This window comes from Brachyistius frenatus, unplaced genomic scaffold (genome assembly GCF_029030835.1).
Source record: "Brachyistius frenatus isolate BFR_SWC_R1_liver_20210118 unplaced genomic scaffold, ASM2903083v1 Contig_18, whole genome shotgun sequence".
Classification (NCBI taxonomy): Eukaryota; Metazoa; Chordata; class Actinopteri; family Embiotocidae; genus Brachyistius; species Brachyistius frenatus.
The window spans coordinates 4,938,983-4,962,421 of record NW_027210617.1 but is presented as its reverse complement, the minus strand read 5'-3'; the positions used below and the strand labels follow the sequence as shown (position 1 = coordinate 4,962,421).

At 40.7% G+C, this 23,439-nt stretch overlaps 1 protein-coding gene across 4 annotated transcripts in view; it reads left to right on the top strand.

Moving 5' to 3' along the window:
* The first annotated feature begins 574 nt into the window (after positions 1-574).
* slc44a5b (solute carrier family 44 member 5b) overlaps positions 575-23,439 on the top strand; it is a 34,505-nt gene continuing 11,640 nt past the window's right edge. The window contains exons 1-6 of one of the 4 annotated variants that reach the window (XM_069695032.1): positions 575-856; positions 14,443-14,491; positions 20,184-20,257; positions 22,178-22,262; positions 22,639-22,723; positions 22,856-22,969. In XM_069695032.1, the coding sequence (XP_069551133.1) occupies positions 820-856; positions 14,443-14,491; positions 20,184-20,257; positions 22,178-22,262; positions 22,639-22,723; positions 22,856-22,969 (444 nt within the window). In that variant the 5' untranslated portion in view covers positions 575-819. The remainder of the gene's footprint in view (positions 857-14,442; positions 14,492-20,183; positions 20,258-22,177; positions 22,263-22,638; positions 22,724-22,855; positions 22,970-23,439) is intronic. The other 3 variants (XM_069695034.1, XM_069695031.1, XM_069695033.1) reach the window with 3 other exon arrangements.

The following is a 23,439-nucleotide window of genomic DNA, read 5'->3' as shown; positions in this document are numbered from 1 at the left end:
TTACACATTTGTGTGGGTGTACAGGACATTTAGGCCTACGTCAGGTGTTATTTCTCAAACGTGAACTGTGACAGATGTCTTTTTGATCACTTCCGGTGACTTTACTTGTACCTGAGCATATACCCTGCGCTTCATTTGATATAAACAACAGACTATATACTTCCTCACCAGTAGGCATCATATAATTTGCCTATATACAGACATGAACGCATCTGATCAAATGTGAAGGGAAGGCAGAGACTAAACGAAGAGTGATCTGCAGTTTCGTAGAAATCCCAGCTGAGGTCAGTGTTTCTCTACAGACGCCTCACTGTGGACAGACTTGTCACTGCCTAAAAATACTTGCTGCAATATTGACTGTAGCCTATTATTAATGAACGCAAAGAGAACAGCTTGGAAATCGCCCCTCTTTTTTGCTGACACAGACGGTAACTCCCTCTGTTCGCGTCCATCGGTGGTTTAAATCTCACTCCTGTTAGTGTCAGACGCCAAACTGCGCAACGGGATGAGTGTTTGTGCTTTAAATCGCGTCCTAAACAAAGGGAAACGGGACAGCGAGGCGCTGGAGCTCCGGCGCACTGCGTCCCCTTTAAGACCGTTTTGGAATAATTAATGACGTCGCGCTGTAAACACGACTGACGCTCAGCTGCGTGGCCGAAGCATCCTCAGACCAAGAGCACCGAGACCTCTCCAGGTTCCTGTGTTTATTTCACGACGGGACTGCTGGGAGCCACGAAAACCATTTGGGGTTCACCCTCGACTCTCATATGCGGTCTCCAAACCCAAGACGACGGTGCTGCGTCTGTCCTGCTAAGTGCCATGGCTAGAAAAACGGACATCCCCTCTTCTTACTATGGTGAGTCGCTTCGTCTTTGTTGTAAACGGCAGGATATTTTTTTCCCCCCTTTGTACGTTGTAACGTTATGACAACAGGGTATATCTTCTTCAGCCTGGACGGGGACTGACCCTCGGCGAGCGTACACTGCCACTTGCTAACTACTGAGGGCTATTTAATGGTTGGCATCAAATACGCAGTGACGGGGATTGTTTTTAAGGGATATTTTCGCTCGAATAAGTAAAACTAGTGTCCTTGTCGAGAGTGTCTTCACAATGCCTCAAACACATCCCTGTCTCCGGCGTCAATTAACAACAGTGATGTCATAATTTTCGCCTTCTTTTGTTTACCTGGTGTAAAAGTGCTCACAATAGGAGGCTGTTAACTGTCTGTCTCAGTCCTTTCTCCACTTTCCTCCTCAGTTACCTTCGTTTCGTCTTTGTTGTGAACGCCGATGTATTTGTCCTCTGAAACAGCTGTGTAACGTTATGACAACAGGAACCAGCTCTGGCTTCTTTGGAGCTGCAGATGACAAGGATTATTTTTTGACAATTTATCGTTTAGTTTAGCTATAAGATTGGGGGGGGGGGGGGTGCCTTTTCCTACTTCCCATAATGAGAACAGAACAATGCAATTGCAATTGTATTGTTCTGTTCTGACATCAATCCAAAGCCCAAAGCTATTCACTTTATAGTTATATTTATTTTCCACTTTGAGATTCTTGAACACAGGAATCATTTGCATTTTTCCTTGAAACAGTCTTTGAGGATTATTCAACTACAAGCTGCTGATTAATTTGTCTGATCATCTTTTGGAGTTAAGTTATTATTTATTACATGAATCTTATTCAAGGCGAATAATGGTTCTTGCTTGATTTATAAGGCGGTGAAAGGGACATTTTGCCACTTTTTTTAATGTGGATGTCCACTTAGTGTTGATGGTAAATGTTGTAAATTGAAGCAATAAATTCCTTAGTGTGTGCTATATTGACCGAGAAAACTGAGGTTTTCATATTCTTCTGCTAGCAGAGCCGTGCCTCCAGTGCCTACATGTACCAGGGTGCTTTGCTTGCAAACCTCTGATGCCAAACCCCTGAGTCCTTTGGTTTCCTTTGTTAAATTTAACCCCATGTTGCAGCCACTTACTACAAACAATAAGCAGCCAGAAAAAATATTGTTTGCAGAGAGCAAAGGGCATGCAAAGAAGGTGCTTCTTCATTAGGTAGCTACAAATACTGATCATATACTCTTACATTTTCATTTGTTGTTAAATACAAACAATACAAAGAATCCAATGCTGCAGCATGTCCCGACACTCGCCTGCTTTGTTGGCCAAATTATAGTAATCGGTGACAAAAATACTCACTAAAAGATTGTCTGCAGTCTCAGCTGTATTGGTTTTATTTGTCTTTTCATGTTTATCTCCAGAAACTTCTGTCTAAGTGAGAAGAAAGCTTTCATTTATGGTAACACACACACACACACACACTGCTCTCTCGGATGGTGTTTTCAACAGCATCCACCAAAGACTGCCCACGCTTAAATGCATTAGAAAGAAGTAAAATGCTTGTCCTTAACAATGTGTGCACTCATATTTTGGGACGCCATTTTCGCTGTTGGAAACATTGTAATACAAGTGAAAAGAAGAAGGTTTTGTTTTGTCCTTGTGTGGCATCTGGAGCACGACCTCTGGCTACCCACACTTGCAGTTTTTCTGACTGCCAGCTATCTCAAATGACAGAGCTGGTGCCAGCGGAACGACAGATTTCCCTGCTGCTTCCCAGGAACACAGGGAATGTATTGGGGAATTCATTGCTCCAATTGACTACATTTAACATTGACATGGACGCCACATGAAAAATGGCACATCTTTCTTTTCCAACCAGTGTTGTTATCTGCTGTCTAAGCTATTTATCTTATTTGAAATCAGATATGCAGTAATGGTACAGTATTTTTTATGTCTCTCACATGATCCCTATCCTCAGTCAACTCCTGAGGTATGTTTGTGTGCCTTGACATGTTCACCTGGAGTAGCACTCACAACAGAAGTGTTAATGACAATACGTCTTATCTCCCATCTTATTTAAGCATTCTCGATATTGCGGTTTCTAATGAAGGTCAAAAGCAATGTCCTCTCTTTAAAAGTTTTAATAACAAAGGATTTATTGTCTCCATGTGGTATTTCTCACCGCCCCAGGCGCATGATGGATATATTTAATCCATGCACAGATTTTTTTATCCATTAGCCTGTTTTAGTAATCATGTTGTTTATCAAAGCAATATAATCCTTTGTCAACACCAGATGCCACACAGGCAGCAGTGCCTTTCTTCTGAAACAAAAGGTCTTAATATTTCCACAGCAAAAAAATATTTAGCTAACCATTTGGTAATCTTCCTTTTAACAATAGAAAAAGAAGTATTGAGTGCTTCTTTCCATTTTTTTTTCTCTCTGTAGCTACAGTAATATGAGGCTTCTAAGTGACCATCATGGAAACCTACCTGAAAAATGAAACCTAAACTCATTGACCCTTCTTAAGACATTTCTTTGAATAAATGTCAAACATTATGCTACGAAGAGAAATAAATGTCATTTCACTTCACAAGTTGTTTTCATGTTGCTGTAGTTCGGGATGTACTTCAATCATACGGTGTCTACTGTACACTTATCCAACATCAGATATAAAGTAAAAGGCAAGGGTAGACCAAAGATGTGTATCAGTTAATCGGTCCAACCTCAGCAACAATGCAGAACTTTATATAATCATGAAATTTCATGACACACTAAATGGTGTGAGCAGAGCCTTCCACATCATTATCAGGAACAAAATGCATCACTTCATAAGTCTCTGATCAAACACTATGCAGTAATATGCCCCGGATGCCTGTCAGGAAGGCTTGATCGTTAGATACAGTATCTGTGCTGTCTCAGACTAACATTGTTAAGTCTGCTCCTGACACCTCTGGATGGGGAAAGCTACTGGGTCTTCCTGTGTTTGTTTTTTTCTTTTCTTTTCTTTTGCCCCTATATCCTGACCCGGTTTGTCCCTCAGATCTCATGACTCCAGTTCTCTGCCAATCAAGAAGGCAACCTGTCATCTGTAGTTGATTCTCAGTGCTCTCTGCGGACATGCAGCTCACCAGTGGGAACGTCAAACCTTATCACTCCCTGTTCACGAGTTCAAGCTGGTACTTTACAGTGTACTGTAAACCTGGCATCAGATATTATGTGTAAAGTGTTGTAAGTAAACAGCTTACTGCGTGCTTGGAGTAAAACACAAAGTAGAGCATGTGTGCCATTATTAATGTTCATTATTTAGATGGCATATACACGCATCAGCTAATATGTACAATACTATACTTGCAATATTTTATTTTTTATTTACTCTCGTGCTTCTCTTTTGGTAATTCGATAGAATATATTGAGACAGTTTAATTAAGGAACATAATTTTGCCATAATAGTATCCAACAGCCTAGTCAGTGGAGCATGGGATGGAGTTATGGTGCCTCCCAGTGTTTAGGTCAGCTGCTTTATGTTGGCTGGTGCTTTCGTTCTGTGAGCTAGCTTGGCAAAAGGGTGATGTTGAGGTTGGTTTTTTTGGTCTAATTTTACCTCAGAGTACTCATAGTGTTGTCAAATTACGTTAGCGGATTATGTTTCACACACTGCATTTGTCTAAGTGTGGATTACACATGGATATCAAAGTAAAAAAAAACTGCATTTCTGGCTTTCCAGATTTGTTTAGTGGTTTGTGTGTCTTATTCCAAAAGTGGACGGTGCTACTCAGTCTATTTTTTCCAGTAGAAAAATAGAAAAAGAGGAGACATCTTTTTTTTTTTTTTTTTTTTTTTTAAATGAACAGTAGCCCCAAGGAATACTTTGTGGAAGTTCTGCTGGTGTTCTCGTCTCAACAGGAAATTCACCTCCTCTCTTGAAAGTTCTCACTATACATTTCTGGTAAATGTAGGACATCATTGAATACATTTAAGGTAGAATAAAGATGAGGAGGATTCTGAAGAGGCACTGTCATGATGTGATTGCACTAAAATGTAATAGTTCATAACGTGGAATTATTACTTACTTCTCGAGTAAAGCCAGACTCTTGTTTTAATGAATGTAATTGGTATACTGCGAAGTAAAACAAAGGAGCAAAAACACGTGAAAAGAAACGCGTGAGTAATGTGTTAGAAACTTGTCAAGCTAGCTGACTTCTTTCATTCACATTCAACCATCCCCCACTTGGTCAACTCCCAGATTCAAGTGTACTCTTGAGGCTGGTATAATATATAATGTTTCGAACTATATGTAGAAAGTGTTCAATGGGCTTATGGTCTACAGCTGAAATGATCAGTCAGTCAGAAAAGTAGCTCATAATCATTCTGTGACAGGTTTGTAAGTAACAATGTAGATATGAGTTCTATTCACCACAGAAAGTGTTGAGTCGGGCACACTGTTAATTAACAAATTTCTCGCATGGGCAGCTCCCCTAAACGCTGCATTTTTACACTGAGTCAGTGCAGAGTCTTGACAGAAAGCTGAAAGCAGTGGTTTAGAGTCAGAACATTCACAGCCTCTTCCTGTGAAATTGCAGTTAGAGAAGGTAGCGGCTGAATGGCCCATTTTCTCCCAAGACTAAGTGCTATTATGGGCTTTTTAAGTGTCACTGTCCCCTGCAAATTCCTGTTCCAAATAAAGAATGATGCTCACTCTGTAGTGCTCCCACACATTTTAGCAGTTTTTATGGCATTTCTGCTCATTATTTTTAACAAGGTTATGTTCTTTTGCTACTAATTCCATGTGTCTTTTCTCAAGAGGTAGCCGTGTGACTGTCTGGAAGTTTGAAATATATTATTCACACTAATGATAGGGTGAGTCGGTAAATAATTTCATGTGCACAGCTCTGCGTGCCTATTTGTTCAAGTTTGTGAAAATGGGACATTTAGCTTTGGAGAGACTTTCTTGGCGACAGCAATGATACTTTAAATGACCAATTTGCAGTACAAATATAGCCAGTGTTTGTTTATGACTAAAAGGCTAAGTGACATTGACAGTGATTTACAAAAACACCACCCAAAGATACATTGGAAAATAAGTGGCAAGAGAGGCAACTACATTCATGCCAGACACGTAGATGTTGAGTCTCTCGGGTGCACTGAGAGACTTGAAATGACTTATGATAGGTCTTATGTGCCAAACAATGCAGCTAGCTTTATATATATATATATATATATATATATAAAAAGAGTCATTATCCTCAGAACAAAACAGGCATGCTGTTCAGATGTTGTAAACATGCTTTGCTGTACAGGTGTGGGCCTTGCATTGCACGTCACAAGTTTCCTGAGATAGGTTACATGATTTTAAGTGCTTTTTGCGGTTTTGTCACTGATCTGAATTTGCAGACTGTTGAGAGGAAGATGTTAAGAGGATTCCCTGAAGACAGGCAGCCATTTATATTGACCAAATCAAGACAATGGCCCTCCCACAGGGTGTAGAACCAAATAATACTTCGACCTGAAGCAGAATATTTGGTTTAATACATTTGATTTGTTTAACTTGTGGCACAGACTCATTAAATGAAATGAACACAGGGACATTTCACTGCCAGCAACCAGAGAATCAAAATTTGTGATGTACTGTTGCACACTTGAATGCATATATTAAGCCACTAGGGCTGCAACTAACAATCAGTTTACTCTGCAATTCCTCTGCCAATCCTTTTTTCAATTAATTGATGATTTGTTTTGTCAGTGTCAAAAAGAAGTGGAAAAACGCCCTCCCATCAGTTCAAAACTCAAACATGTTTCATGAACTATCATATGGGACAAAAGAAATGCAGCAAATGGTCACATTTGAGAAGCTGAAGTCAGCAAATGTTTGACGTTTCTGCTGAAGAAGTGACTGATGTGCAGGTGCACACAGACCAGCAGAAAATCTTTGAAATTTTGGTATAATATAGCCTAGGTCCGGATATTCAGCTCATCTTAGCTGCAGCGACACGGCTGATAAAATCCGTAATAGCAGGTAGTAGTTGCTGCGATAGCCGTCAGTATTTAGCACTCGTTAAAAGTTTAGCACTGTTTGCCAAAATTTGGCCAGAGAGAGAAAAGTCGGTGCAGAGAAGGTGTGCCATGAAACGGTTTTGCTGTCTGATGCGCCAAAGTGCACCGAGGTAAAGGATTTATTGAAGCAATTTGCAGGTGATGATGAGGACTGTGATAAAGAGGCAGAAACATGAAAGAGGAGTGAGCAGGGAGAAGGTGCTTTGTTATGCTTACATGCTATGTTCTGTGAAATGGACTTCCTTAAACCTGCAGTGTGGAACTTTTGTCTTCCCCTTTTCTCAGCCTAATTACATAAACACTGATGTGTGCTTAAGTCATCGCTGTCCATTGCTGCTGTTGCGATCTGTAAAATGGTGAACTAGTGAAATTAAGGTCATCAAAAAAGCGACATTTCTCATTTAGCAATCGAATTTGATCCATTTTGTCCAATAGCATTTTGGAAAGTCTAGAAGAGCCGCACGATTGAATGATTTGATCCCCAATCAAGTTAGCATAGGGCTAAACTGGAGGTTAGCCTACTCGGCCGGCAGAGGTCTCTCATGCTCCGCTGTAGCATAATTCAGCGCTACTGTTGTGGCTGTAAAACTGGATAAATGAAATATAAGACTCATTTTTCAATCAGAATTTTAAACAGCAGGTAAATCATTATAATGTCTGGTCGTTTTCCCTTCATGTGTGCGTGGTCCTGTAACGTGCATGTAATTCTCAGCGAGCAGGCATAACGCTGCATGATACCCGCACATCAGCTGTGGACAACAGAAAGGAAACTTCACATTTAGAAAATGAGATCATGATTCTGCCGGTTCTAATTTATATCTGTGTTTAAACTTAGTTGACTGTTTTGCAATATTTTAGATAATTCTGACAATAAAAGCAGGCTCTTAAGTCAATTTTTTTTTTTAAAGTGTTTTCAAGTGCACAAAAGCCAAATCAGTTTAATTGCTTCATATAAAAGCCTAACACAAACAACACAAATTTACAGATTGTTTTCTGCTTTTCTTAAATTAATGATATGTTGATTAAGAAATAGCCTTTGTTAGTTCAACTTTGGTGTATCAAATTGGGTCCGTTCGACAGCAAGTCCTTGACTGCTTTCTGATGCGAGCCCACCCCTGCTGAAATGATTAACAATTTAACAACTAATTGTCTTTGAATCGACTAACTTATTAGTCCACTCATCATTGTAGTTCTAAAAGCCACAGCAATGACAGCCAGTGAGAGACTGCCTTTATGGACTTAAATTGTATTTGTGTGAAGTGTTCTTTCCCTGCAACCTTCATCTGTTTACCAGCTTTTTTTGTCAGCAGTGTAGTTCAAAAACTATCCAGTTGATTAAAAAAACAGAGTTTTGGTCGAGAATACTGGCTCATGATCAAATGTTTCATGGCAAAGTTACATCCTTCTTACTGTGCTACTATAAATCTGAGCCGTCACGTCCTGCCTCACAAAAAACGTATTAAACTTTGATGTGTAAAGTGAGATGAGGATTTCTGTGTGATCATACACAAACAAATAATCTCAATCTTAATTAGTCATTTAGTCATTACACAGGCCTGAAATCTAATTTTTCGAAGGCATGCTAATAAATCTGCCTGCAGGGTGAGATTATTCACAGCAAACTGTTTCCAGTGAAGATTAACTTGTGCATACTTTTATGATACTAATGTGATGTACCTCACTCTATCTTGTTTTTTCAAGATACAATCACTAATTTCCAAACCATACATAACTAAGGAGAAAAAGGGGAGCAAAAATGCAGGAAAAATTGGACTTAAATATGGCGGTGGGACCCTTTTGTTCACTCCTAAAGATGTGTAAATATGTACAGTGTAGTGTTGGTGTGTATAAGTATGTTTTTCCACCTTGATTTACAGTATATTTGGATATCAAGGCCTATCCTCTTCTGCTTAAGTCTTTCTAAATCCTGGCCAAAGCCAGTTGAGCCTGTCACTGATCTAGCATAGCAGTAGGGAGTCTCATTTCACACAAACGCAGGGCTCCCTGTGACGTGCCCGGAGGCTCCCGCAGAAGTAACCAAGGTCACAAAGCCCCAGCCACAATACTGCTACTTCTGCGCTTGGAGCAGCAGGCCTAGCTGTCAGCATCTGACACTCAGATGCTAAGTCCCCTCTCGAGGGTTGAATCCCAACCAGGATCTCACTATTCTTTTGAAGGGATGTCAGCTCGCGCTGTGCCTTTGCATCCCTCATAAAATATGCGCTGTAAATACTGTTCATGCACTATTCACTAACAGGAGTTAACTCAGTGGGCTACCAAGTCAGATATGCCAAATACACAGTCCTTGACCATCTGCTAATAGTTGACAGGATCTCAAGGGACCCTGCTAAGTAAACCTAAACCAGAGTTCGGGCTGTTGTTGTCTTGTCTCAATAAGGAGTCAAGCACTTTAAAGGTTGTACTGTTCTCCAGGGAGGGAAAATACAAGCACGGCAACGGAAGATGTTTCTGGATACAGAAGGGCGATAGAACAAAGGCAGGAAAGAAGAGAGTGATGGGGCTACATGGAGAGTGCTCGTGTGTATTTTTCGCTCCTCATTTTTAATATCATGAAAAAACAAAAGTGAGCCATCTGGAGCATTATGTGCTTTGATTCTCTCAGAGATGGACTGTTTTTCTTTTTTGGGGGAATTGTGAGAGTCTTGCGTGATCATGTTGCTGTTCCCAAGTCCTCTGTGTGTGAATGTTTAAATGCGAGTATATTGTTCTGTGTGTGAGGTAGGTTTAGAAAGGATGTGAGAGAGTTGTCATACACAAGTGAAGCCTTGCCAGTACATATCTGCAGCCCCCCACCCCCCATGATCCTGTGTGACCCCCACGTGTGCAAGTTTTTTGATTCAGCTGTGAAACCTGGACAGTGACAGAGCGTGATCCTGTGATCCCATGGCCTCCTCCCATTCTCTTGTCCTATCAAAGCTTTACAATCCCCTTTATCTTGATGGCAGGGATCCACCCAAGTAGCTTTGTTGCTAGTATGCCATGCGAACCACACAAAGGTTGCAGGGAAAATCTGAATACTTCTAGTTTTTAAGTCCAGACTAAAGGAAAACACAAACCCCCAAAGCCATATTACTGATGTTGCTTTTCTCTATGGATTGGCAGAAGCCAGTGCTTTCATCAAATATGAATGAATATACTGTACACAGCATTCAGACTCAGAGACTGTGCCTACCCTGCTGAGAAACATCATTATGCTGAATTCTTAAAATGTCTGTTTTCTCTTTTTTTTGTTTATTTGTAGTTGGATCTAACACTCTTCTAAGCCCCAGCATAGCTCTGACAGAAGTGCAGTCTCACAGCACTTCACTCTCTCCAGGTCCTGGAAAAGTTTATGAATACTCAGAGTGAAAACAACAAAAAAAGTCCTTTCCAAATGGCCCCTCTGACCCGACCCATGTAGAGCACCTGCAGTGTTCGAGCTGTTTGCCTGACCACGGTATGAAAGAGGCCTGTGTTGGACAGTGGAGCCAGGGGACACTGGTTCCTGTGTCTGCCTGTGTTGATGTGTCTATGTACTGGATTATAGAGACGAGCTGAGAACACTCTTGAAAAAGAGGGGGGCCGTTGTGGAAGTGCTTTAAAGAAAGTGAGGAAGTTGTACTCGAGAGTGTGTGATGTACTGTACTCTACTGTACGATTACCATTCCTCCCTATTTTATATCTGACAATTATGTGCTTTATGTACTCTAATTCCTTGACTTTGACTTTAAGGTGTCTTTTGTATGTGTGCTATAGCCTGATACCCTTTCATTTGATATTTACAGTATATCCATACACATACTGTGTGTGTGTGTGTGTGTGTGTGTGTGTGTGTGTGTGTGTGTGTGTGTGTGTGTGTGTGTGTGTGTGTGTGTGTGTGTGTGTGTGTGTGTGTGTGTGTGTGTGTGTGTGTGTGTGTGTGTGTTCCAGTAAATGTGCACATAAACTCCAAGCAGACTAACTAATGTGAACCGCAGGAGTTAAGTGCGCAATTTAGTCTCCTCCCAAATAGTGAAATACACGACGAAGAACTGCTTCTGTGACTTTCCCCTGATGCTTATCACTCCAGGGCGGGTTGTTACATCTGGCTATCTGCCAGCACTACCACTTTGAAGTCAATTTCCTGCAGTCAGTCTTAGCAGAATCTGTCTGACGGAAAATATGGACTTTTAAGTTGAGGCATTGTTACAAAGTCTTTCAGGCTTCTTTGGGAGCTTTTATTAAACTGCTCTAAATAGTTTTATAATAATTCTTATGTATGTCACAGACCATTTACGATGTTAGGTCCTCACCCCTGCAAATTGATCCATAGGTCATGTGGCTATAGCAGACCAGCCATACATGCAAATGCCATTGTGGAGTGAAGATTACTGGCAAAGCCTTTGTCTGATCCCCATGTGTAATTCTTCGCCCAATACAGCTTTATTGCCTCAGAGCTTTTGATTAACACCATGATTAATGTGTAATGTGTAAATCTTTCAGTCACAGTAGGGCACGGTGGCATTATCCAACACTATGTCAATAGAGGAGACAAGCAGTTAGCGGAGCTTACATCAACTCTAGCTGTCCCAGTGTAGCATGCCTGCCAGGCTTTTTCCGAATGTTTTTGACTACAGACCCTCATTCAGTCTGACCGCAGCCAGCAGCACACATCCAGTCCACCAGCCTCATCTCCTGCACTGGCAGACTGCAGTGCAGTCTAAACAGCCGTCATCTAATGCAGAGTCTGCCGGTGGCCCGGCATCACTGATGATTTTCACCACTCTCTCTTAACCCTTCACTGGAATCTGTTTAGTGGGTCAGAAGAAGGTAGAACAGCCTGGTGAAAGTCATCAGTGAGTAAGAACAGCAGCCATAGCTAAATTTAGCTCAGGTGAATAAGCACTAGCCCCATCACCAGCATGTTACTGTGCTAACATGAGAAAAACCAGAATATTTCAGCTTGCAGTGCACTAAATTATAAAATATGTCTGTATTGGAGAGTATGCTTCCACAATCACATGTTGTGTTTTGATTTCCTATTGTCACATTTGAATTGACAGTCTCGTATTATGGCATTTGACCAGTGCAATGATTGCCCTTATTTTTGTCAGCTGGCTGCTTGTCGGCCGCCTTAATGGACATATTGGCAGGTTGCACATCTGGAAACCGTTCGGAGATCGAGACACCACTGATGTGACTCGGATAAACTGTGGCCCCTGACATACACTGCGCCACAATTTGTCCACTCAGCACGGGCTCTTCTTGATCTCCGCCTGATTCAGCTTCCACTCACCATATGGACTAATCTGTTTGTTGTTATGTTAAATTAAAAGTTGGGATGCTTGACCTTCATTGTTGGTGTTCGACTGGCAGCATGGTTCAATGTCCTTCGTGTGTAACTAGAAAAACAGCTTATTAGTGACTGTCTTAAGGTTTAACATTACACCTGCTATGTGTATGATATATATGTTGTTCACTTCTGTTTGAGCTTTGTTGTCAGAGCTCATTGCAGACAAGCGTACCTAGTTCAAATACAAAATATCATCCTCTTACATTCAATGTCAGTGCTCTGCAAATGCTGCAGTGAGCAGCTGGTCTTGTAACAATATGTCCTTGGCTGAGGAATTCACACTTTACGCACTTAACCCAGAACGATTCCCGTTTTAAGACTGAAATCACAACTCAAGTGAGTGACTTTCACTAACAGACAAACAGTTGGCTGTAAACTAAGATTTTTAACAACAAGGACAAAAGAAACAGATTTAGCTCCTCGTGTCAAATAACACAAAGGTTAACCCCTCGTCCTGCCCTGTAGGCATGTCCTCATGATTTGGTAGTTGCACAAAGGTTCATTTAATCAGGAGACGTCCCGTTGGATCAAAGCTGAAATGTAACCTTGAACCTTTATTTCGCCCCACTTAATTATACTCTTTTTCAGATTGAACAGAACTATGACAATGCCATCTCAAGTACATTTCTGCTCTTGTGCTTTTTTTTTTTTTTTTGCTGCTGACAAAGCAGCTTGAGCACACCTCTTGGGTTGTTGGTGAGCAGAATTTTGCTCACTTGCAACAATCACGTTATTTTATTGTTGGCCCACAGATTTCTATCCTTCTGACTACCGCAATGCCCTAGTGCTTGGAAGTTTGTGAACCTTTTCTATATTTCTGTATAAACATGATCTAAAACACATTATGTCTTTTTTTTTTTTACAAGGCCTGACATTAGATAAAGAGAGCCCAATTAAACAAATGAGACAAAAATATCATATTTGGTCCTTTATTTAATGAAAAAACAATCCATTAAGTCTCTTTATCTAATTTCAGGACTTTAGGTCATATTTATGTAGAAATTACCACTGTAGGTTATAGGAAATTGTTCAAAAACATATAAATGAACATCTTAACATCACATAACAAACAGATAACCATTCACCAGTAAAAAATAAGCATGTTTTATATCTTCTGGTTTTTTTATTTTTTTTTATTTTATTAAATGGAAAATGCATTTTAAAAGTATTGTTTTAATATGTCGTCCCTGCTGAGATGAGAAGGTGCATTTTATTGAATGTAAACCAATCATTCAATTGTTATAAGCTACAGTATTGATACTTAACAAACATAAACACAGGCAAATAGTTTATTTCTCAGTGTGCACACAGAAACGTATCACTGACTTCTGCGCAACCTTGTGCTACTCTCCAGAGAATGCCCTTGTAGAATTACCCCAGAGGAAACTTGGATGGCTGTGGTGCTAAAGAGGCATAAGCGAAGTCGGACACAGACAGAACTTGTTACTGTAATAAGTTTGTTGATTTTTGTCTTTTCATTGGATTCACTGATACAAATATAAAGAGAGCTGTGCTTGGAAATTCAGGAGTTATGTAATTTTATTGTACATTTAAAAACAGGTCACCCATATTTTCATGTGTGTAGTACAGAGCATTCATTTCTCACACTTTTTGAAGCCAGACCGGCTTGTTTGCCTCTTGACATGATCAGTTTGTGAAATGGGCAGATGGGAGATAGGCCCACTCGTGCTGCCCCTAAATCTGCACCAGCTGCTGGGAGATATTACAGTCGATGTGTGATGATTAATAGGTCCTCGGCAACGCGTCATACTTAGTTTCAACTGGTGTGGACACTAGTTGGGGATCAAATGAATGCGCTATGTCACACTTAAACATGCACAGTTGAATTTAGGCCCTTGGGCGACTTATGGTGGAGAATCTTCACTGTGACCCAGATAAGATATTTGGATTAAGAGGTGTTATAATGATTTATTATGTTTCCATGCACGCTACATTGTTTTGACTTTACTGCACAATTTTTGTAAGGTGTTCCCTCCTTCTCCTAGTCCTGCTATGAAACATGCACTGTGAAATTACCTACTTAGCTTGTCCTGGCCAGTTAAATGGCCCAGCAGATTTACTTTTGACACTTTATGGTGTAATAAAATGTTTCTCATAAGCTTTTAGCTGGTATTCCACCATTTACTGTATATGCACTCTGTCAGTGTATTTGAACAGTTTCTTTCGAGTCTCCAATGTTGTCCGTGTCTTACAGGTGAACCACGCAAGTTTGACCCAAACTTCAGAGGGCCTGTTCATCAAAGGTACGCAACGTCATCATCGTTTGCATGTCAAAATCTTTACAAACACATTTAAGAGACATTTCATCATCACCCACCTGCATTGACCAGATGCAGAAACCTCACACACCAATTGGAGTTTTTAAGGAATTTTTATTTGACCCGGCCTGCCAAACATCTCACTATGTATATCGATTTTGCCCGTTGTATAATCTTTTTGGCACCCCTGTCCGAGCGCTGGCACATTGATTATTCGCCATGCTATGTTAATAAAGATCGAGGCTTGAGTGCTGGCAGCTCTCTCCTCTCCATCACACAGATCAATGGCCATAAGTCAAGCTGGTGTCTGGAATTAACCCAATGACACACATTAGGCGCCAGTGAGATGCACAGAGGAAACAGATGTAGTTGACACTCAGGATGTCACGAGAATCAATACTTTGGTACCAAGTTTACACCAAAATTCTAAAATCGGGCTGTACTTGGTTTCTAAAGGTACCATGGGTACCGTAGATGCTCTAGGAACTACACATACAGAACAATAACAACAAAATTAAACACTTGAAACTTCTCTGTGCAGCTCATAGATAGGCACTGGGACTTGTACACAGAATTAACGATGAGTGAGTCTCAGTTGTAAACTTTTATTTGATATATTAAGAACATGGTGTCAAAATGTTCACATCCTAATATGTTACTGGTATTGTTTGTAGCAATACCTCACACAACGTTCACTAAGCCGTTTGCTTGTTTAGGCTAACAGAGATTTGGGGGCGGGTGTTGCTGATGACGGGAGTAGCTACCATCAAAGTAAAATGAACACACTGTGGGGCCTGATTTACTAAGATCTCAAATAAAGGGTTCTAAATTGTTTGTTTTTTCCAAAAGTTTGCACATTTAATTTGCACTTGTTTAGCGGGTGTTTTATTAAGAGTATTTGCGTCTCTGACTTGGCTGTATTTAAATGAGGGGTTTGCGTGTGTTAAAGTGATTCCAGCAATGGAAAACAGAATGACCGCAAAAGGAAATCTGATCCCATTGAAATGAAGAAATATAAATATAACATGAACAAAATGCTGTATAGGAGATTATCAGCAAGAAAGTCAATACTGTGGGAAAAACAAAAGGCCCCCAAAAAAAGGATTAATAATAAAACGTCAGCAGATAAAACAGGGAAGACGGTGGATGAGATTCCTCTAACAAACACCGATCAGCAGGTCCAGCTTGTTCTGTGATGAGCAGGTGGATTGGTTTCATTAAGTGGGGACATTATGAAGCTACCTGTGAATTCTGCGGGACACATTCAGGCCCTGGAACAGCACACCTGTATAACGGGACTGGGTAGGATATCCAAGCAGCGATACGCTAGAATGACCCAGAGGCAGGAAAATGCTGAGTCGTAAGATGTTTTTTTTTTTAATTGCTGGTGTTTCGTGGCTCTTCCTTGTTGTTGGCTGTCAATCATCATTCAGTTCATTCAATAACTCAGAAATGTCATCGCTGAACAGACGATATGTCTGAATAATTTAAGCCTCTGTCATCTCAAAAATGTTTCCACGGGTGTAAAACCACGTTCTCTACATATTCTGTGGTTTCCCTGCATCTCCTTCTCACCACAATAAGAGCAGCCGTCTCTCCAGATGTGGACATCTGATTAATACAAACCTTTCCGCAAACTAAAATACACACGCAATCACTTCTCCTTTTTCTACTTTCAGGTGTAGTAGATATCATTGCGGGTGCCAAATGTATGTATTTGCGTTTCCCCTCCGAGGCTTGTGCACTTTCAAGTAGAAACGCCCAATATTACGTATGCTTGCATTCAAAGACGCAAAATGGACAACGTGTGTTAAATTGCACATTCGGAAGACGAAATCCTCACTGCACGTCATTAGTAGATCTGTTTGGACATTTTTTTTGCAGGTGGTGTGGACCTTTGGTACATCATGCCATAGGTGTGAAGCAGCTTTTTCAGATAAAAGAGTTTATCTTGAAATATGTGATACCAAGAATCATGTGTAGTCAGCAGTATTGGCACCGACTAATCCACACATCATTAAGGCTTTGCACTTGAAACTATTGTTAAAAAAAAACATGATTGGTTATAACACCTGAAAATGGTTTATACCTACATTATCAAGTATTAACATCAGTTGATCATGTAAATGGTTGATTATTTACCAGTTTTCTCTGTGGATCAACTAATCGATTGAAAAACCCTGATGTAAAAAGTCTAAAATTATTGTGATTGTAGATGTGATCCTCGACATATAAGAATAAAGAACTACAAACTGAAGGTTGGTTGGCCCCTCCAAAAATGAATAAATGAGATTTTAGAAATAAATTTTACATTTTAAGACAACCCGATTTCTTTAGCACAATGAAGAGCACAGTTTTGCAATAAAGCAAAACCCCCTGAGGGTGTCACCATGGGCTCTTCTTGATGATTTAGTCATTTCTGCAGTAATGTAGGCTCTTATCTCTTTTATGTTCAATGTCAGTTCGGCAGGCTGCTGTGAAGGCACGTTTCAGTCTCTTTATCCCACCCTCTCCATCCCATTTCACTGCTACAGTTGGGTGAAGGCACCGGGGATACTTTGATGTTTCTGTGGCCCAGAGGCTTTTCTTAATGAGAACTGGGAGAGAACCAACTCTGTGGTCGTCTTGTTTTCGTGCAAGCTCAAAGCCTAAATGAAGTAACCCTATCTGGTTATTGAGCAGTCCTCTACAGGCCAGACAGAGGTGGACATGATGTAGTGGTGATTCTGCCGGGCAATAGCTGTAAACACACGAATGCAATCAGTGTCAAAAATATACCCAAGTGCAGTGCTAATGTGATGCAATCATTCCTTTTTATAGTGCTCCGTTGAGAGTGTGGTTCAATATAAATGTGCACTGTAACTATAAATCCAAGACTTTCTCCCGTCCCAGCATGTGTCACAACTCACCTAAAGGAGCCTTGTGTTTGTCAGCAAAACTGCTCACTTGAACAATTGCCCCTCATGGCTCTCCTGACCACTTGAAATATCCCTTTTGTGTGCAAAATCTGGCCCTCCTTCCTGTAAATGTCTGTTACAAAGCAGGGACAGTCTGTCATATTCACACCACAATGGTGCCCACGCTATTCTGTGGCACTTATGCCATCTGTGTCACCTTGGCTCCTGCACAATATCAGCCCTGCAAATATAACTCTGACACAAAAGTTTCCTATTGCACTGACAAAGCTTTCAGTAGCACTATTTTATTTTAATTTTAATGCAGCACTGCTTGCCACCACCATACACAAGCAGGGCATGTCCCCATGTCAAAGTATGTGTAAGTGACATCTGAAGACATCTGAAGTTTGGGACTGAGGCCAGGTCAGAATCCAAATAGCTTTTGCCTAACGATGTTTTCCTGAGATAAGACAGCGAAGCAGAATTGTTTTCACTCTCCTCCCTCTTTGTCGGCTTCCCTTCAACGCTGACCTTTGTCTGCTTCAAAGGTGACTTTGTTTTTGCACTGTGCTGCTGTGTTTGCACTTTGCTATCTTGGGAGTTGGAAAGCAACAGTAGATCTACAGTAACTGTCACGTTAAAGGAGAGGAAAGGTCATTTCGGTCCCAACCCTCATATCTCACCCTGTAATTACCTAAGATGTTTGACTCGGTGATTGCTAACTTATTTGCCACATAAAGGATGGAGATGTATCCAATGACAAGGAATGCAAAAATCGACAGCAACCCAGACAGATCTTTTTGAATGAAATGAAATTATACTTTCCCATCTCCCATTGTTAAAAATATCCACAATATCAGCAACAGCTTTGCGGGTCGTATCTCAGGCTGTCTTCATTCAACCTCATATCCACTGGCAGTGTAAAGCTGTCTTCACTTAGCAGAGCTGTGCTCACTTTAGCTGCCTTTGTTTGTCTCTTATCTCCAAAAAATAATGTTCTTGCCCACAGAAAAATGGTTTGCACCCTCATATGTGTCACAGGTTCCCAAAGCTTTATGCCTTTTAGTTTGGGATGAAAGTAATAATTATTTACACTATTAACTAATCTGTAGATTGCTTTCTGAATTCTTTTTGTCAATAAAATGCTATAATTATGCCCAATAAAATTTTCTTAATGACTCGTTTTGTTTGACCATAGCTATACTGGTATTTATGAAAAAGAAATGCTGCAAATCCTCACATTGTAGAAGCTGCAACCAGCAATTATTTTTGCCAGTTTCTCTGTTAATTAAGTAATCCATTGATTATCTAAATAGTGCAGCTCTACTTTTAGTCTTTTGTAAATCAAGTGTCAGCTGGTTTGGCTGATGTTGAGTTTTCTTCCTGAAATCGTCCACGAGTCCATTATATAATATGCTGCTTAGGTTATGAGTGGCAAAATTAACATTTTGAATTTGCGACTATCTGGAGTCTTCATGCAATTCAGATAGTAGTGATGATAAATCTTATTCAGCAATGAGAAACAAGGAGTATCAGCAGTCCTGCTGGGACTGAAAAGAGTTCCAGTCCTTTATGTTGTTAAATTCAGCAAACCAATCCACCAGAGCAGCCTGTAAAACTAAATGGCATGCCTTACTGCAGTTATTAATGCAGAACCATAAAAATGATCTCTTAATTGCATCTGCACTTGCAAACAGTCCAGGATCATTTGCAATGCAAGCTTAAATTACACAGCTGACCCTAAATCGAAGAGGCTAAACCGAGCATTGTATTTGGTAGACTTGTTTACATTTTAATGTAAACGTGTCTGTTTAAGCTATTGTCCCTTTTGTGTATGGATTCCTCCACAGCTGATATTATGTGTGCACGTCACAGCTGTAGTCGCTCTTTCTGTCTACTTGTTAATTGTGAAATGGTTTTGGGAAGCTCTGCAGAAGTGGTGTCTGTATACAACCATGTAACCATGCTGCATACAAAACAAGGACGATCCACTGTTCAAAGAAGTACACAGAGGAAACACTGTCACGTCTCTGAGCTCGGGCCTCCCTTTGACCTTGGCTTTGAAAGCTGGAAGAGACCAGGGTCTCAAGTCAATTTCAATAGCATATGGTGTTAGAGGGAGGCTACGTATGTCCCTTGTATGGTACTACTGGGCACAGTGGGATGAACTTGTCTTCATTAATGGCCGGGCCTCGTACTTATAGTCTGAATGGTTTTGAAAAAGGGGCTTGGAGGGACAGCTTCTCTCAGGGCGGGAGGGAGGGGAGGAAAGCGTGTTATGCGGGAGAAACTAAGACAGTGAATAAAGACTCTTAGATGCTGTTTTAACCTAGCAGACCAAGGCTACTGGGAAGAGAGAGGCAATCTTCAAATAGCTGTCTCTCTCTGCCTGTGGGACAGTGAACCTTGGGGGGGTGGGGGGGGGGGGGGAGGTTCAGAGTCTCATCAAGAAGTCAGGAGAGCTCCACTGTAGTTTCTCGGAAAACACAGTATACAGATGACACTTTGTCATGCCTGGAAGCAAGCGCGCTGCATCTTCATATTGAGCTAAAACTCACTTGCAATACAGGAGCCATATCACAATTACTAACAACGAAATGGTTAAACTCACAAACGAGTTCCCAATTCCCCCGAAGGACTCATTACTAAATGTATTTGCTTATGTTACTGATTTTGGGAAACTCACAAAATAACAAATCATTCATAAATAACTTCATTTTAGAATCTTAGATCCCCGTGTGACACATCTTTATTTTTTCTCACCTTTTCTTCCTTCCCAGGAGCTGCACGGATGTGGTTTGCTGTGTTATCTTTGTTATTGCCATCCTCAGCTACATCGCTCTGGGCACTGTGGGTGAGTTTGACACATTGCTGCTGGTGATTACATCGCAGCAACTTTCATAATGACACACAAACATGTGCAACAAGCGGTCATAAGTTGTGTTATGACAGTATGATGGTAATTTGACAAAATCTTAATTTACAACACGGATTGTTCCGCTCCCCAGGACACACCAGCACTTCAAAGGAAAACGAGCTTTTTTGGGGTTGTTGTTTGTTTGACTTTTTCATAATTGTGCGATTGATTATTCATAAAAAAAAAAAAGTCGTGTTAAAAGTGTGGTGGTGTTGAGAAACCCAGCTTCCCCTGTTTAAGACGAGCAGTGCTGGGCAGGTGTGCGTGCTGCCAAATTCTCCGAAATTACATCGGAGGCGGCTTACTGTGGTAAAATGAACATTGAATTGACATGCAGCACCTCTGGTGGACTTCCTTGCAGTCTGAAAACTTGTGAAATGTTTGGCATTGTGTTGCATGATAAAACTGCACATTTTAGAGTGGCCTTTTATTGTGACCTGTCTTTAAGGCCAAATTCATGCTGTTTAATCAGCATTAGTATGTGCAAACATCTGTCAAATGGATGGATTATCTGTAAATGGTGATAAGTTTAATAAAATTGTCAAATTTGAAATAACCCTCAAAAAAGAAGTCTCGACTTCAACTCGTGAAAAATAGGAGTGAAAACAGAAACGTTTATATTTTCATTGAGTGTATGTTAGTGAATCTGTTTTGTGTTGCAGTTAAGTTTTTGACTTGGTGACCAATGATTCCCTCTGGCTCTCATTTCATTCAAATGTTCTTGTAGCCATTTAGTTCACTCGAGTGTGACAGAATCCACTTTGTCTGTCTTAACTGTAGCCATGCAGCGAATATCCCCATCAGCTCTCCTTTTATTTTTTCTTGCTCTTTACTTTTATGCCTCTTCTGTGCCCTCCTCCCTTCATTTCTGTTTTTTGCCTTTCAAGTTTTCTTCCTTTCCGCTTATTCCTCTTTCTAGTTCCCATTAGCCACTTTCCTTTTACCCCTTCTCATACAAACACACATATCCTTTTTTGAATTCAGCACACCTGATCGCACATCTCTTTTCATCTATTTGACACGCATGCATGACATCCATCACATAGTAGGGAGAAATACAGTCCCAATGCTGTCACTAAAGAGCTGTCTCTTGCCAGCTTTTTGTCAGTGGAGTCACGTCTCAATCTGGGCATGGGAAGGACTTACTGTTTCCCATTAATTTAAAAAGAGTAGGAGCCATGACAATGGATGTAACTTCAAATAGACACTGACATGTCTGCAATCAGTTGAAGAACACAGCGTTCTTTCTCCATAAGTTTTCAGTTTCATCGTCCCTGCAATGACTTATCTTTAATGTGCTGTCTCACGTTCAGCACAATCCTTCATTGACTGCCAAAGTGAAAGGCCATGAGACTGTTTTGTTTACGTTGGCCAAATTAATGAAACGGAAGAATTGCTTAGTAAATTCATTTTAAGGGCTAATACTCCTACTATCTAGAGAAACACAACAGAACAAATTAAACTGGATTGCTTTTTTTGTTTTTTTGTTTCTTTCTCTTAATTAATATGCATTCATGCACTCCCTCGAATAAATTATATTTGATCCAGGTGTCCCTTAATAATAAAATAATCCTTGTCCTTAGGTGGCAGATCATTTTCTCTGTTACATTAAAATAGATTAGCTGTTGGATTTGCACGCACCTGAGACTGGCTGAGGACTGCGAGCATTTGTCTTTAGGACTGGAGAGAGTCTGAAAAAGAGGGTAATGAGTTGTCCATTGACCTCATGTACTTACTTACTTACTTACTTCCAGTAGGTAGAATAAGTGCGACACATGAGTATACTGTGTATGTGTCTAGTAAGACCACACATGTTAAAATGAGCAGCTCAAATATAAAAGCGTTGTGTGTTTTCAGCCTGGATCCATGGTGACCCCCGTAAGGTCGTCTATCCAACCGACAGCCACGGTCAGTTCTGTGGCCAGCAGAACACCCACAATGTGTGAGTGGAGAAATATCTGCTTCTTAAATTATTGTACAGTGGAATAATTATGTTGTCCAATTTGTCTGTCAGCTTTCCATTGTTATCTCTACACTCACAATAGACTTTGACTACAATACAATACACGGAGATGACGTGATTAATCCTGGCAAGTTTTACTACACTGTGTGTGTGTGTGTGTGTGTGTGTGTGTGTGTGTGTGTGTGTGTGTGTGTGTGTGTGTGTGTGTGTGTGTGTGTGTGTGTGTGTGTGTGTGTGCGTGCGCGCGTGCGTGTGTGTGTGTGCATGCTGAAATGCTTGCTGATAAAACATTGCATAGTAATGGTCTTTCAGATCTGTCTAATCTGACACCCGTCTTCATCTTTTGTCTCCACAGAAACAAAGCCATATTATTCTACTTCAACATGTTGAAATGTGCCAGTCCTGCAGTTTTAATTAACCTCCAGTGCCCTACAACCCAGGTAAGAGACTGAATGAAGACCCTCCTAGCAGCGCATTGTACAATGCTTTATGTTCCACTCCAGCTTTTCCGCCACGCTTGATTATGCAAGATTGATGGGCGCTCTCATTAAGAGAATTTGTTGCCTCTCCAGCTCTGCGTCTCCAAGTGCCCTGACAGATTTGCAACTCTCCTGGATGCAAAGAATACCAAAAACTGGGAATATTACAAGCAATTCTGCAAGCCGGGCTTCGAGATTGGCAGTAAGGTGAGAGCCAGTAGTTAATGGTCTGTTTTGTCTTTGTGCAAACTAGATGAAAGTTATACGGGGATGCTCAAACACAAAAATGGATTTTGCTCCTGTGTTCCAGTTTCTTAGACCTCCTTTAGACAATTTCTGTCATAGAAACACTTTCATAATTTTGCAAGAAAATCATTTCATCAGTTCAATCTGTGCTATCACAATAATGAAGAGCTTATTTGAATGGGCTTCGAGAGACCGGCGGAAGTGAGTTTGCAGCCACTCATGCACATCACAGCCCTGTTCTGTCGACTGGCAGCAGTTCAGTGGCTATGACGTTGGTATGATGGTGTGCAAGAATCAAAGTGAGGTGTTGAGTGGGAGCACAGTCATACTGTTTGAACTGAATCATAGTTTTTCCCTTTCACATCATCTCAAGTGGGACAGTTTTACGTCAAACAGGATTCTGCTGAATTCCATCACATCTGACTTCCTGG